General features: G+C 36.0%; 1 protein-coding gene across 1 annotated transcript in view; it reads right to left on the bottom strand.

Annotated features, from left to right (window-relative positions):
* kiaa1109 (KIAA1109 ortholog) overlaps window positions 1-16738 on the bottom strand; it is a 213017-nt gene that overhangs the window by 32019 nt on the left and 164260 nt on the right. The window contains 7 exon segments of the mRNA XM_056470418.1: window positions 122-323; window positions 2826-3006; window positions 4867-5067; window positions 7925-8157; window positions 13745-13814; window positions 16345-16460; window positions 16551-16674. Of these exon segments, the coding sequence (XP_056326393.1) occupies window positions 122-323; window positions 2826-3006; window positions 4867-5067; window positions 7925-8157; window positions 13745-13814; window positions 16345-16460; window positions 16551-16674 (1127 nt within the window).

Here is a 16738-nt window from a genome sequence, read left to right as displayed (position 1 = left end):
TCTTGCAGAGGCAGTACCAATCCTAGACAGTCATGCTCTACAGTGGAGCACAGAGAAGAGTCTGAGCGCATGCAGAAGGCCAGCGGCAGCGACGACAGATGACGAGAGAGTGTGTGTGTACCTGATGGGAGAGGAGGGGGAGGAGGGAAGAGGAGTGTGTTTGTCTTGCCAGGGCCTGAGGCTGCTGGTGCTGATGCTGGTGCTGGTGTTGGTGCGTCTCTCATACCATACAACTTGGACTCTTTGGAGAGTGTTCTGGGAAGGGAGGATCCACGAGAGGCATTGGGCGACTCAGTCTTCAGAGTTTTAGAGTTGTAATGTAGCTGGAAACGAACAGAGAGAGGATGTTGTTTTAAATGTTGAAAAGTGTATCTTAAGGTTTTGTGCCACTCTTTTCATTGCGGAGTGTTTTAACCAATCAGGCATGCCAATTGCATGAATCCAAGTGTAAATGAGAGGCATTTAAAAGGATATTTTAACCAAAAATAAAAATTCTGTTATTAACTACTCATCATCATGTCATTTCAACCTTTGCTTATCTTCTGAATATAAATTAAAATACAAATAAGGTATTTTAGATGAAATCCAGGAGCTCTCTGACCCTCCATATACAGCTACACTCCTTAGACAGTAACAGTACAGAAAAGGAACCAAAACATTGTCAAAACATTTAATGCATCTTCAGTGGTTTAACTGTAATCTTAAAATGCTCCAAGAACATTTTTATGTGTGCCAAAAAACATTTTTTTGCAAATGTTTTCCTCGTCAGGTCAGGGTGTGCGTTTACTACAGGCAATACAATTCTTGTGTGTTGTACTGGTGACACCAATGGCAAATACTTCATATTGCTGGCGGTAAACACACACCTGTGGAAGAGAAGCAAACAAAAGTATTTTATTTCAGTTTTTTTTTTGATGCACAAATACATTCACAGAGCTTTGTATGATATGATCGCAGTTGAACCACTAGAGTCACATGTAATATTTCAACAAATTTTGGGTTCCTTTTCTAGACATCGCAGATAGGGGTGTGATAACCAAATCAAAGCATCCATCTTTTGTTCAAGGGTTTCTTGAGGCAATAAAATAAACTTCTCATGCAATATAGATGGACAGTCCATTAAACATAGTGTATTATTATTATTGTTCATTCATTAATTCACTTTATTTTCAGCTTAGTCCCTTTATTAATCTGGGGTCGCCACAGCGGAATGAACCGCCAACTTATCCAGCACGTTTTTACGTAGCGGATGCCCTTCCAGCCACAACCCATCTCTGGGAAACATCCACACACACACTCATTCATTCATTCACACTCGTACACTAGGGACAATTTAGCCAACCCAATTCACCTGTACTGCATGTCTTTGGACTGTGGGGGAAACCAGAGCGCCTGGAGCTCGAACGCAGGGACAACATGCAAACTCCATACAGAAACGAAAACTGACCCAGCCGAGGCTCGAACCAGCGACTTTCTTGCTGTAAGGTGACAGCACTACCTACTGCGCCACTGCGTCGCCATTATTATTATTATTATTATTATTATTATTATTATTATTATTATTATCATAATCATCAATATAGAGTTAGAGAGCTCTTGGATTTCAACTAAAATGTTTTAATTTGTATTCAGAAGATGAATGAAGGTCTCTGGGGACTAAAACAATAACAATGTTCATATTTTTGTATAAAATACCCTTTAAAGGGTTTATAAACTAATAAATAAAATTTCCCCTTCATTATCTTGTGACATAAAAAACATATAAACTGCACTATAAAACATCATGTTAATTTCAGACCTCAACCCTTTCTTGTTAAGTCTAAAAATAGCTTGCATTAAAGTCAATGTGCTAAATCAACAAGTTGTGAATATGCCACTCTGAACTCCGATTCCACTGAATTACCTACATAGAGTAGGTTATATGATAAAGATGTACTGAAGACAAGCAGACACTCTTCAGAGTCGAGTTGTGGAAAACAAATCGTCTTCAGCATGATTTCAACATCAGGACCATTTGGAACTTTATTTTGAATAATTTTATCATAAAATTATAATCATTTTAGTTCCAGACGTGTCCGTATGAGCTCAGTCCTTCGTTCACTTACCAAGATTTTACCACTTACCAAGAAGGAAAGATTTAAAGCTGAATTTTCAGGAAGACTGAAACTAAAAGACAATGTTGTGTCCACCATATTGGATTCAACAATAATGTCACACCACACGAGTGTGAGTAACTGTTTTATGATGTGTTCACTATTGCTTTGTTAGCAAAACGTTTGAAATGCACTGGGTTTTATGTGATGGCAAATCAAAATCATTGATTAATTCATATACCTTAGTCTCTTATTTATCAGGGGTTGCCACAGCGGAATGAACCGCAAACTATTCCAGAATAGGTTTTACGCAGCGGATGCCCTTCCAGCCTCAACCCAGTACTGTGAAATACCCATACACTCTCACATTCACTCATACACTATGGCCAATTTTTGTTTACCCAATTCTATTATAGCGCATGTCTTTGGACTGTGGGGGAAACCAGAAACCCACGCAAATATGGGGAGAACATGCAATCTCCACACAGAAATGCTTACTAGCCCAGTGGGGAGTCGAACCAGTGACCTTCTTGCTGTTTGGTGACAGTGCTAACCACTGAGCCACCGTGTCGCCCCGAATTAAAATCAGTTCTGATATAATTATCTGACACTTAAAAATTAAATCTCAAAGTGTGGTGTGAATTTTACTGTGCGCATCAAGTTTAATTTAGGAATTTAAAGAAAATGTAGCAAAATACACATATTTGTGTGAAGAGGAGGTTCAATTAAGACCTTAACATCCACTCCAGGGATGTAGAAGACGGTGGTCTCAATGTCACTGTTTTTGCTCTGCAGAGAGGTGGGCACTCGCTTAGCACTCAGCAGATGAGAGCTGGAGGGAAAACTGGGCTGCACTTTTCGCTTCTTAGGAGGAGAATCCTGATCCAAACTTCTCGAGCTCCGCTCACAACTCCTGAAGAACAACAACAACAAAGAGTAGGAAAAATATTTGCACAGAAACACTTCTGTCGAAAGGCAAACCAATAGACTGCTGCAGGGATGACGTATTTTTGAAAGCCAAAAGCTACAGATGATTTAACAGTTTAGCACTTCAACATCAATTGCCTTGAAGGGTTTTTTTTAAACAGACTTTTATTAAAATGTCTGAATAAGTCAGGACTGTTGTCATCAAAACCTTAAGATATTTCAATGTTTTATTCCTGACACACACATAGCTATCTTTTTGGAGACTTCTCATTAATTATCATTAATTCATCATATGTTAAGCATTAACTCTTTTATAAAAATAAATAAATAAGAGACTTTATTCATTTCTATTCAGTTGAAGATAAACAAATTAACTGTCAAATAAAAAATAAATCTTTGCAACCTTTACTAAAAGAAAATTACTGTACAGTTTAAACTTCGCTTAAACAACATTAAAACGTTGTATCATCATATTCAGTTAAATTATTATATTGTTGCTGTTTTATACAATTATTATTATTTTTTTACAATTATTTTTATACAGGTTTTCACCTTTATTGATAGGACAGTGGAGATTTACAGACAGGAAAGTATGGGGAGCAGAGAGAGGGGAAGGATCGACAGAGGTCCTCAAGCCGGGTATCAAACTCAGGTCGCGCAAGCACCTGGGTGCTATACTGTATGTCGACGCACTAACCACTAGGCTATTGGCGCTGACTTTTATACAATTTTATGCTGTATTTTGACACTCCTGTTATCCAGCAATGATTGAACTTTACAGCAATTTTACTTAGCCTAAAAATTAAGATATAAATGTTGATTTGAATATTAATCATTTACTACTATCTGAAAAAACCCCAACTACTCTTAAATATAAATTATTTGTAAATGATGCAATACTTAATTTTGTCATGAAAAAATAATTAGTAACTAAGTATGAAAATAGCACTGTTAAGCACATTGTAAATGTGCAAATAAGTCAAAAATAGTATTTGCATCTGCAGTTATAAACTGCTTATTAACATCTGGTAATGTAGAGTTAATGCTTAATAAATAATGAATTCACTATTTGCTAATGCTTAATAAATGATTCAAAGTGTGTAGTTATTACTAAGCGTTCCCAGATTTTTTACATTTTTAAAACACCTCAATTTTTGTGATTTATGAGCCGTTTCCTCATGGGGACCAATAAAACTGACCAAATTTACTGGTATTTCAAACATGAAGAATACAATGTACACACAAATTATTTCCAAAACATTTTAAATTGTGAGTTTAAAGGCTTAACTTCTCCTGAAAAGAGCTTTGCTAACAAGTGGCATTTGCTAAATGGGGCCACAGAGGTTTTTGGGCACATTACGTGTAGAAAGTCATCACACTTAACATCTGATGGACACTTTACTATCTCACAAGGTCATGGGAGAGAGATTCTGAATGACACGACTGACATTGATAGCTCATGTGACAATAATAACAAGGCGGATGTATCTCGTTCAGATTACATTAATCCTACATACTTTTATACTCCACAGAACTTAGCCAATGGGCTAAGCAAAATAATCTTGTTTTTCTTTCTGACTTTCTGACTGATTATATTGTTTACCCCATTGCCAGATTACTTTGCCTGTTTTAAGGAAAAACTCACTTAACTTAGACATATTTTTTCTTAAAACAAGACAATATGTTTTGCTTGTCAAGAAAATACTTCTTAATTTAAGAATTTTTAGATAATTGAACTAGAAAAAAAACAAAAGAGAGAGTTAGCAATTTCAACTCTGCAGTGCTTTCTAAATTCAACATGAAACAAAGATCTTTTTGAAGTACTATTGTTCTGGTGTCTCTTTACCTCTTCAGAGCGAGGTCTTCATGTTCGGTTGGTTGAGTGCTGGGATGAAGAACACACTTGCCACTGTCTATCTCGACACGCACGTCCAGCTCAAAGTCAATGTTTCGCTCAGTGGGCGGAGCTAATCCTCCTCGCTGAGGGGGTGTGGCTGGCCAGCGCTCGCTGAACAATGCAGACAAAGCAGACTTTCTCTGAGAGCCCCTGAAGAACACAAGCATGTATGTCATTCTGTTACTGCAGTAGGTACGTTTGGTTTCCAATGTCATTATATCTTGAGGCTTTTTATCAAATGGCTATATTTTTTACTATTTTAATAAGTTGTTACTTATTGTCATGGATCAAAGCATGTAACAGGTAATAGTCATAGTTTTATACATATATATATATTTTATCAGGCATTATTCTGTAATCAAAATATTTTATTTAACTTTTCTTTTGATAATGATTAATTATTACATTTATAAATGCCCTAAATAGTCATCGTCCTAATTATACAGCATTGAATAGCTTAAAAATAACCATAAAAATCATTAAACTGCATGTTTTTAAAGTCTTCAGTCCATTCTGTTACCATTGAGTAACATAACTACTTAATGTCACCTTTCCTCACTGATAAGGTCTTGAGGGATTCAGATTTCTGCCTTCCAATCCATCCCAGCATTGATCAACATATATCATTTTTTTCATTACTTATTTAATATGATTATTTGAATCCGTATTTAATCTTTAAATTTTTTTGCCTAACGAATAAAGGTAACACATTGTAACTCTCTTTGTAACTCTATTTTTAGGGGTCATGGAGACTTCGAGTGGAACTAAAGGGCTTGATGATGAACTAGTTACGCGGCCCCGTGCACTCAACTATTTAGTCTCCACTTTCCTTCCTAATCTGTAACTGCCTCTCTGGCTATACCACTAACTGTACTCTCTCTCAAAAAAAAAAAAAAGAAAAAAAAAAGAAAAAAAAAAAATTCTAATGCTTTGCGTCTTAGACTTTACACACCTGAAACTTGTCTATCGCACTTGTTCACTGCTGCTCTTATAGTTGTGTAAATTGCTTCCTTGTCCTCATTTATAGGTCGCATTGGATAAAAGCGTCTGCTAAATGACTAAATGTGAATGTAAATGATTGAAAACAACTGTTTTCCTACTTGTATTGCTGTTCGTTAAAACTGTCTAAAGTAATTTTAGCCCCTGTTTCTTTTTTCCCCTAATTTCTGTTTAATGAAGAGAAGATTTTTTCAACACATTTCTAAACATAAAAGTTTTAATAATTCATTTCTAATAATTGATTTATTTTATCTTTGCCATGATGACAGTAAATAATATTTGACTAGATATAAGACACTTCTATACAGCTTAAAGTGACATTTAAAGGCTTAACTGGGTTAAGTAGGTTAACTAGGCAGGTTAGGGTAATTAGGCAAGTTATTGTATAACGATAGTTTGTTCTGTAGACTGTCGGGGAAAAAAAAATGAGCTTAAAGGGGCTAATAATTTTGATCTTAAAATGTTTTTTAAAAAATGTAAATTTGCTTTTGTTCTAGCCAAAATAAAAGAAATAAGACTTTCTCCAGAAGAAAACTATTATCGGACAAACTGTGAAAATTTCCTTGCTCTGTTAAACATCATTTGAGAAATATTTTAAAAAGAAAACAAATTCAATGGGGGTTTAATAATTCTGATTTCAACTGTATATGTATGCCGCGGTTAATGACGTTATGAGAGAGTATAATTGATTTTGATTTATGATTGTAAGCAGAGCAGCCTAGGAACTCATTGCGAGTGTTAAAGCTGGCTTCTGCTGATGAAACTCAAACTATCTTCAGTAAACTTTATTTACTTAAATCTTTGACTCCAGCTCTTGTTCATCTAACAGACTGGTCATTCTGTGGGTTAAAACTGTAAATTATCCCTACAGTCTAGACCAGTGAAAGGCATATTTTCATCCTATTTTCTAAAATGTCAAAACAGTTATTATTATTAAAAAGTGTTAACAGAATTGATCATTAAATACACAGTGGGTTCTTTAATAGTTTTTAATCCTTGTTTCATTAGTGCAATGTATTTATAATGCCTTAGCATGTATGCTAGTAAGTGGTATTTTAAGTTAAAAAAGACAAAATGTTGACAAACTATTGCAAGTTATAAAAAAAATAATAATACCAATAACTTCTGTTTGACAATTACCAAATTATCACAATTAAATTTGCTTTTAATAAAGATAATGGAAATTATTTTCTTTATTTTTTTATAATTATATAAATAAATAATAAAATAATAATATACTTTTAAAATAATAAAAATAAATATATACAGTTAATGTCAGAATTATTAGCCCCCTTAGATTTTTTTTTCTTTTTTAAATTATTCCCAAATGATGTTTAACAGAGCAAGGACATTTTCACAGTATGTCTGATAAAATTTTTTCTTCTGGTGAAGGTCTTATTTGTTTTATTTCGGCTAGAATAAAAGCTGCTTTTAATTTTTTATGAACCATTTTAAGATCAAAATTATTAGCCCCTTTAAACTTTTTTTTTTGTTAGTCTACAGAACAAACTATTGTTATACAATAACTTGCCTAATTACCATAACCTACCTAGTTAACCTAAGTAACCTAGTTAATTAAGCCTTTAAATGTCAGCTTAAGCTGCATAAAAATGTCTTGAAAAATATCTAGTCAAATAATATTTACTGTTATCATGGCAAAGATAAAATAAATGAGTTATTAGAAAAGAGTTATTAAAACTATTATGTTTAGAAATGTGCTGAAAAAATCTTTTCTACGTTAAGCAGAAATTGGGGGAAAAAATAAACGGGGGCTAATAATTCAGCGGGGCTAATAATTCTGATTTCAACTTCACATACTTTATATATATAATTATTCTTTATTTTCTTTACCGTTTTGATATATTACCCATTATATTAATAATTATTATCATATAAAAAATACTATATATATTATTATATAATTAAATATTACCCATATGCAAAGTCAGTTCATGGAGTGTGTGGTTAAGTTTGACAAGTGTTTGGATGTGATGTGTGTTTAACGCACCCTGGTCGACGGTAATAGCTCTGCGGTCTGTCCCTGTCAAACTCGTCTTCCTTGTCTGAGTCCTCTGATGAAGTGGAGGAGAGCTCATCACGCCGACTGTCATCGGGCTGGAAGGGAACGGTTGGTGAAAAGACTGCGGGTGTGCCAGGGGCACTGAACACTGAGCATGATGGGTAATGGGCAGCATCATCAATGGTGACAGACAACAGCTCCATCTCTGTCTCCTCCGGGAACTTCAACAATCAGTGAAAGCCAACAGTCAGAAGATCTGTCTATCCATCTATTCATCCATTTATCTCTCCTAAAGGATTTAGAGCTCCTTAAACATGTAAGTGGATAAGTAGTCCAGGTTTAATTTCACCACAAAATCAAGGTGGATATAATAAAAATGTTTTTTAAAAATGAATATTAAATCAATGCATATTTTTAGGATTGCTGATCCTTGAGGCATTTTAATAAAATGTTTGATAAATAAATTTGCTTAGCATTTAAAAGAGTTTTATTTTTAAAAGATTTTTCAATTTTAATTATAAAATTAATATTTTTATTTTTTTAAAACGAAATGTTTTCTAGCAACTGCTTTGCATTTAATGAAATTTTAAAATATTTTAGCTTGGATAAACATTTTGTTTTCAATTACTTACTTATGTAAAATTATGAGCAATTCTAGCCAGGGGTTTACTTTCATTTACAGTGTTTACATTTGATTACACCGCAGTCTGGAATACTTGATTCTGATTGGACAAATTATATTATTCCCATATAACAACCACTGAAACTAATAACACAGACTCTTCCGGGTACTCTGAATCATAATCTTGACTGAGTAAAAACGTTCACGTAAATATTTATAATCTTGTCTGTCACACCGCTGTTTTTGAATGTTTGGCGTCAATTTGTGATTTAATAATATGTTAGTGTATGATCCATTCAGACATTGTTTTTGTCAGGTTTGCCTTTAATTAAAGAATAAATAAACAATTACAGCTCAGAACAATGTTGTGTGTCTATTTTAAGCTTTTTGTGGTAAGCAGATGGTAATTAGCAGGATAAAGTACATCCAGGTGGTTGTTCTCACAGAATAAGACTCTTCAGTCTTAAGGCCAGGACACACCAAGCCGACGGTCAGCCATTGGGCTTCGTTGGGCCACCGGCTCTCTTCAGGTTATCGTTGGTTCGCTTTAGCCCTATTCAACATATAGAAATAGCTTCAAGTAATCAACTCTGATTGATCGTCTGACTAATTATTCGGCTATGAATCCGGTCACGAGTGTGATGTGGTGACAAGACATAGCAAGTAAAAAATTTAAGCCAAGAAGGAACACAAAAAGGCCAGTTGTAATTTTGCAAAATTTCTTAAATTTTTGCAAATGATATGAATTATTAGATTATCAGACATATTTGCATGAACAAATCCGTCTGTGGCAAGTGATAATTACTGTAATGATGGTAATGCTGCTTTGTTTACTCTTTGTCTGTGCACGTCAGAAGTTTGGTTTTCCTTTGCAAAATGAGAAAACAGATTACTGCCCCCCATGGTGCAGCAAGACACATGTTCATGCACAGATTTGTGCATGAGCCAATGGGACGTGACAACACAGTTGGGTTTTTTTGGTGCTAGTTGTTTGTCAATGGCTTGTTGTGTCCCAGCCACTTCATGTTGGATAGCCTGTCAGGCTATTTATTCTCGGATAACACCCTCCTGAATGTATTTAATCCCTTACCTATAAACCATTTTAGGATGATAGAAGTTCCCCTCAATTTATTTTAAGCACTGAATGAAGGTTCATGGATGCAAAAAAACAAAAAACTCTTATAAAAATAGTTTGAAGCAAAATACAATTCCTTGTGATTCAGTGGTGAAATATAACCCATTCATGTTTAAAAGCTCAATGGGAACTGAACTATTCTATCGGGTCAGACTATTAGATTACAGGATCAAACTGAAAATAAGTATGATCTACCATTCATATGCTTTTCTCCAGCTCTCTAGCACTTACAAATCATCTCCCCAACTGGGCTTCTATTAAGATCATCGTGTCAAAGACTTCAATAACATGACCATTCTTTTCGGTCAACTCATCCATCTACATCTGTTGGCTGACAACTCATAACAAGTGAGCAGAAAGCGTTTCCTTTTCCCAATTCATGCTTTCCACTAAGACCCAGCGGAGGAGAGAGGGATGAGAAATGAAAAGATGGCCAGATGATAAGAAAGACATCATGGACAAAGACCAAGATCCAGACATGCTGAAGAAACAAGAGTTGATTAGTTGCACAAACACAGCAGCTGCAACATATGGAGCGAAGGAGTGTGTGAATCACTGTGTGAGTAAGAGATCAAGAGCAAATAAAAGCACTTTCCAGCCTCACATTTAAAAAGGCTTGAATCCTTTGACTTTTGATTGGGTTTTGAAGAGTACGTTTAGATTTGACAATTTCACCCCATGAGACATTCATGCAGAGAGATTAAGAAGTGGTTATCAGAATGGATTTAGATTTTTTTCTTCACTGATACCTTAAATACAGAGTCAGCTGGACTTGGATTTGTGGAATCCTTTATAAACACAAACAAATGTATGAAAATCCCATCCATAAATGTAATCAATACATGGAGATGTATAGGTTGTTTTCACATGACGTCATTGATGATGCATGAAATTCAGATGGAGGACAGGAAGTGATTCTTCTACATAGAAATCGCTATCAGAAGGTTAAAGTGTTTCTGTTTTATGTTGTTTTCTAATTGTTTAAATCGGCCAAAATAAGAAATACAGAACAGCTTTCAAAGACTTCCAAAAGTTTTTGCTCATCAAGAAACTGTCTGAAAAATGGAAGAAAATTCAGCATGTAATAAACATTTTTTCAATACATCCATGTCTACAAACTTTTTTTGAACGCGATAATTCGTTTTACAGCACCAATAAAGATTACAAACCTAGCTATGTGTATAAATATGGTAATGTGTTATATAAAAGTCAGATACTAACACCATCACACTTATAAAAATCCAGGAGGATATAAATAATGTACCCTAGCCACAGCCATCTCACCCTGCAGCCCAAGACTGGTTACTCACGGAAGCTAAGCATGGCTGAGCATGGTCAGTACCTGGATGGGAGACCACATGGGAAAAACTAGGTAGTGGGGTTAGTGAGGCCAGCAGGGAACCACAACCTGCGGTCTGTGTGAGTCCTAATGCCCTAGTAAAGTGAAGGGGACGCTATTTTGTCAGTGGGCGCCATCTTTCGGATGAGATGTTAAACCGAGATCCTGACTCTCTGTTGTCATTAAAAATCTTATGGCACTTCTCGTAAAGAGTAGGGGTGTAACCCCAGTGTCCTTGCCAAATTCCCTCCATCGGCCCTTACCGGCCTCCCAATCATCCCCATCCACTGATTTGGCTCTATCACTGTCTCACCACTCCCCCTATATCTGGTGTGTGGTGAGCGCACTGGCGCCGTTGTCCTGTGGCTGCCGTCGCATCATCCAAGTGGATGCTGCACACTGGTGGTGGTTTGGAGACACGCTCCTCATGATTGTGAGGCACTTTAAGTGTATGGACTTATACAATAAATGCGCTGTATAAATACACATTACTTACTTACTTATTACCCTGCCATGTAATTGCTGTAATGCAATCTCCATCTTGTTTTGCAATAACACAAGTCTTTATTGGCATTTTGGCAGAATAAACAACCGTCACGTTATCATCAAGAATCGCAGCAGCAATGAATGTTTGTTGATGGTAAGTTTATCGACAGAACAAAAAAAAAATGCAGCTCTTGCGACAAAGCTAGACAGTAATTATTGTGGAGCACTTTTCCCTCTTGCAAAAATAAATCAATAATATAATGTAGACTACTCATCCTCGCTTTTTCATGCTTTCATCTGTTATTTCATGATGTCTGGAAGATATCCGTAAGCAGGATAAATTATAGTAATTTATAATAAACATGTCTTTGAAGCACAGAGTAAAGTGTATAATATGCACAACTCTTTGTTAACGAATGCTACAGAATACTGTAGCATGGTAAACTGACAAACCTTAATAAATACTGTAACGTTAGTGTAAACTGTGGTGCATTGTGATGGTGTATAATTATAGCGTAGAAAACTGAAGGTTATTGAATAATTTATCACTACAGTTGTGCTGTACCACAGCAACAATATAATTACTATGACAGTTTAATTCAAGTAATTATCTATAGTATACTTCCAAACACTATAGTATTTACTACAGTATTTTTTTCATGTAACACAATAGCTCATACAGTATCTACCGCCTCGATGACAGGCAAATGTATTTTAGTTAAGTAGAAAACTGGGCCTTCTTCATGACATAAAGATCATGCCCTACATATGTGCTTATTTTTTATTTATATCTCCTTTGAAATATGGTATAAATCACAGAAATACGGACTTTCCTCTATGTCTCCCATTCAGTTTATTACTTCCTGCCCTCCATCTGAATTTCGCACTTCACCAGAACCACGTGATTGGAAACCACCTATACTTCATTAAGTCAGAAGTAAAGCTCTCGTAGATGAAACCATACAACCACTCACTATATGTGTGTGTGTGTGTCCCAGAATAACATATTATAAATTACATAGCTCACAGCAAATTAAGTAACACATATTCTCTATTAACTGGTTGTTCATTAGCATTCATATTAGTTTGCCCTTTTCTATTGCTATTAATGCCAAATGCCTTACTATCGGTAGTCATTAATTAGGAGTTTTTTATTGATTGATTCATTCATTCATTTTGTTTTTCGACTTAGTCCCTTTATTAATCTGGGGTCGCCACAGTGGAAGGAACTGCCAACTTATCCAGCATATGTTCTACGCAGCGGATGCCCTTCCAGCCACAACCCATCACTGGGAAACATCCATACACACACTACGGACGATTTAGCTTACCTAATTTACAAACACCACATGTTTTTAGACTTGTGGGGGGAAACCGGAGAACATGCAAACTCCACACAGAAATGCCAACTGACCCAAGTAGGGCTCGAACCAGCGACCTTCTTGCTACACACTGCGCCACCGTGCAGTCTAGGAGTTTATTGAGTGAAATCTATTTGTTTTTAGTGAATATGTGTTACCTAAACTACAGTGTTACTGGTTCAGAGTCAGTAAGTTTTTTTTCTCTAAATTCAGTTAGAAATTGTAATTTTTTGGGAGGAATGTTTGCTATTTTGGAGGAATGTTTGCTATACAGTGGATTAATTTGATAAGAATACAGTGAATCTAAAATAAAAATAAGTTAATGAAAAAACTGTAAATTCAATAGAAGTTAAATAATAAAAACATTCATGTAAAAAACGAATTGTTTAAAATGATAAAAAAAAAAAGAACGATTTTACAATTCTGAATCGCCAAATCTCAGAAAGTGACTTTCTTTCTTTTAAAAGCATCATTTTGTGACAGCTTAAATGATGTTTTTCTAACTTTCATCAGATTTACAAGAAGAGTCTGGCTGCAGGCTGACTGCACATGCACTCACAGACACTATTGGCTTCCAACATCTACACCTACCCCTACCAATCACAGTGGCGTCACTTGCTCTATTGAATGGATGTGCCTGAAAGTGCATGCCTGAGGCTCCAGCCAGACACTATTGAAGCTTACTGACCCCAAACATTTAAAATGATGGCTTATCTCATGAGCAAAGCTTTATAGTGTTGACATGTAAACAATGAGCGTGATGATGGAATATTGGAATGACAACAAAAGATGCATACGGCATTTCAAATGAATAATGAAAAAAGTGTCAGGCACACAAAGGGTCCGATGCAAATGTGCACAGTACCATGTCGATGTTGAAGGTCACTCTTGGTGCAGGAGATGCTGCTTCCACTTTGATGTCTGGCAGGTCGTCCCTTTAGAAAGACAAAAATAAATAGCAGAAAGCAAGGATTTGTAACTAAAAAGACATTAACTCATCTGCAGTTAACTGTGTGTGTGTCTTTCTTAACACATGGGAGAGGAAGATCCTAGGGAGGATTTATGGACCGAAGCGTGACAAAGGTGAATGGCGGATAAGGAATAATGCAGAAGTGGCAGACATGTATGTGAAGCCAAGCCTGGTCACAGAAATAAAAAGGAAACGTATAAGATGGTTGGGCCACTTAGAGAGACCCTCCGAACAAAGAGTTGTTAAAAGAGCATACAAGTTAAAACTAGAAGGAATGAGGCGTCCTGGTAGGCCACGGAAGAGGTGGTTAGATGACGTAGAAGATGATCTACGTTCCCTAAGAGTGCATGCATGGAGAAAGCAGGCTTTGGATCGGGAAGGCTGGAGAAGAGTGGTGGAAGAGGCCAGGGCTCTACACGGGCCATAGCACCGCTGGAGGAAGAAGTGTGTGTACTTATTTGTGTATTTATACTTAGTATTTTTGTGACATCAGGATGAAAATGTGTATAATGACATAAGTACGACACAAATATTACAAGGCGATTATGAATTATGAATATATCACTGATGTCCTCGTTTCTCAAAAGGCTTATAAATCACACTGATTATGTTTTTTTCAGAAGCTAAAACTGTCCACAATTTCCTGTGAAAGTTGGGTTTAGGGATAGGGTTGGGTGAGGGTGACAGAAAATACAGTTTTTACAGTATAAAAATAATGGAAACCTACGTAATGTCCCCACAATTCACACAAACAAACCTGTGTGTGTGTACTTGTTTATGCGGTTTATGATGAAAAAATTGTATGGCATGGGAATGACCTTATGGGCCGATCACACCGAAGGTGCATCTAACTGCTTTTTTTGTTGACACGAAAAAAGTGTGCTGCGCTTTTAATCTTGCTAGACAACCACTAAATCAGCTGTGTATTGTGCGCAAACGATGCTATTGATATTGCCAGAATTGTAATATTTAATAATATTGTGATATTTAAGAATTATGAAGTCATACAGATCCAAATAACTAAAAAAAAAAGTGACCACTAGTCTCGACTCAATCTTAATAGTCTCTGTAGTCATCTTGACAACACAAACACTGCTGTCACCTCAACAGAAACCCCGTCTCTGCTTTCTTTGATTGGAGAATGAAGAAGATGCGACTGACATAGTGCGATTTTTCTGCTAAGAGGTGACTTTTTTCCAACTGCAGGCGCACAAAGCGCAACGCCAAGAACACAAGGTGCAGCAGGCGGTTAAAACACAAGGCGCATAGTGCACATAAGTACAGCGCAAAACACTTGGCTATGGCTGACCGATACAGCAAAAAAAATTATCATGATATCATGTTTCATATTATTCGATATCAATAATTATTGAATATTTTTTAACAATACATTTAGGAATATTAAGATTTTTTATTTATTTAACCATTTTATTTTAATACCAACATTACTAAGGCAAATACTGTAGTTTTAACGGTCAAAAACAAAAATATTTAAACAAAATATCTGATGTCTTTATAATGAAATAAACATAAGTGTTAAAGAGACTTTTAAACTTGATAAATAAAATGTGTAAAGACTGAACAATCAAAGCAAACTTTAAGGTGTGAGAAATTATGATCCAGTAAACCTCAAACTCTGTAAACAAAACAAATAATGATATTCAAATCTGAGCTTTCAGGTAAAAGAACTAAACATCACTATTCAATTACATACTGCAACATTACAAATTGAGAAGTTGAATGACTATATTACCCCTAAGCTAAAAATCTTTCAGATGGGGAGCTAGTGGCTGGGATGCACAAGTAAAGAAACTAAAAAGTCACTCTGCTGACATCCTTGCATCGTTTTTTATTTACAATCTCCTTACTGCTGCTAGTGACAAGCGCGTGTTCGTGGATTCCTTGACCATTTACAATGGGCTTTGCGCTCGCTTCAGGTTCAAGTTCAGATGCTTTCAACTAGGTGCGGGTGGAAAATGCGCGCAGTTCAGGTGAGCATCACTCCCATATGCGTTGCGCCCCTCCATTAGAAATGACAAACTTACACCCTAAGCTTATTGACATTGCTTTTAGGGTGCACGCTCAGCAGCCACATTTTAATAAAACTATAGCGCTTCATACTGAAATTACATACTGAATCTTTTTTTTTTTTTGCGATATTGACAATAGTGTTCGGTCAATAAATATCGATACTGATTTTATCATCCAGCCCTAAGTAAACCATTCAAAAAAAGGCACCTCTCAGCGCAAAAAGTACTTTCAATGTGAACAAGGCCTTTAGGTGGTTTAAGAGAACATGCCTTTTGTCAATGTTATTCAGAATCATAAAAACCATATTAACAGTGTCTTTTGACATTCAAAATTTCCTGTGAGTGTTGGGTTTAGGAGTAGGGGGAGGGTAAGGCCATATCATAAGCTGTTTACATGGTATAAAATACATTAAGACTATGGAGAATCCTCATGATCCACATATACAAGAATGTGTCTGCGTGTACCTGGGTCTATCTGATCTCTTCATTGCTGGTCTTCCTGCAGCTGAAATGCTCTTTGACCTGCTGTTGCTGTAGCTTGGCTTGTACCCTAAACCCCATTTGTCTTTCAGTGACGCAGCCTGAAATGCAACATTTCATCTTCATTACATTTGCAATGTTGTAATAATACATTAGCAAGTAGTAACAGGGCTGAATTGCTGCATTCTCACCCGCATACTGGAACGCCGCAGCTTCTTCCGCACATCCCGACGGATATCATTGACAGCAACTGATTCCAACTGCTGATATCGCTGGATTTCCTGATTTATAGTGCCTTCACTTGCTCCCAGTTTTCTTAGAGAAAGAAAAAAGAAGACTTTTAGCGATTTCTTTCAGACATTAGACAAATAATTGAGGT

Source organism: Danio aesculapii, chromosome 13, assembly GCF_903798145.1.
Source record: "Danio aesculapii chromosome 13, fDanAes4.1, whole genome shotgun sequence".
NCBI classification, from domain to species: domain Eukaryota; kingdom Metazoa; phylum Chordata; class Actinopteri; order Cypriniformes; family Danionidae; genus Danio; species Danio aesculapii.
Note: the sequence above shows the minus strand (reverse complement) of the source record. Positions and strands in the feature narration are given on the sequence as shown.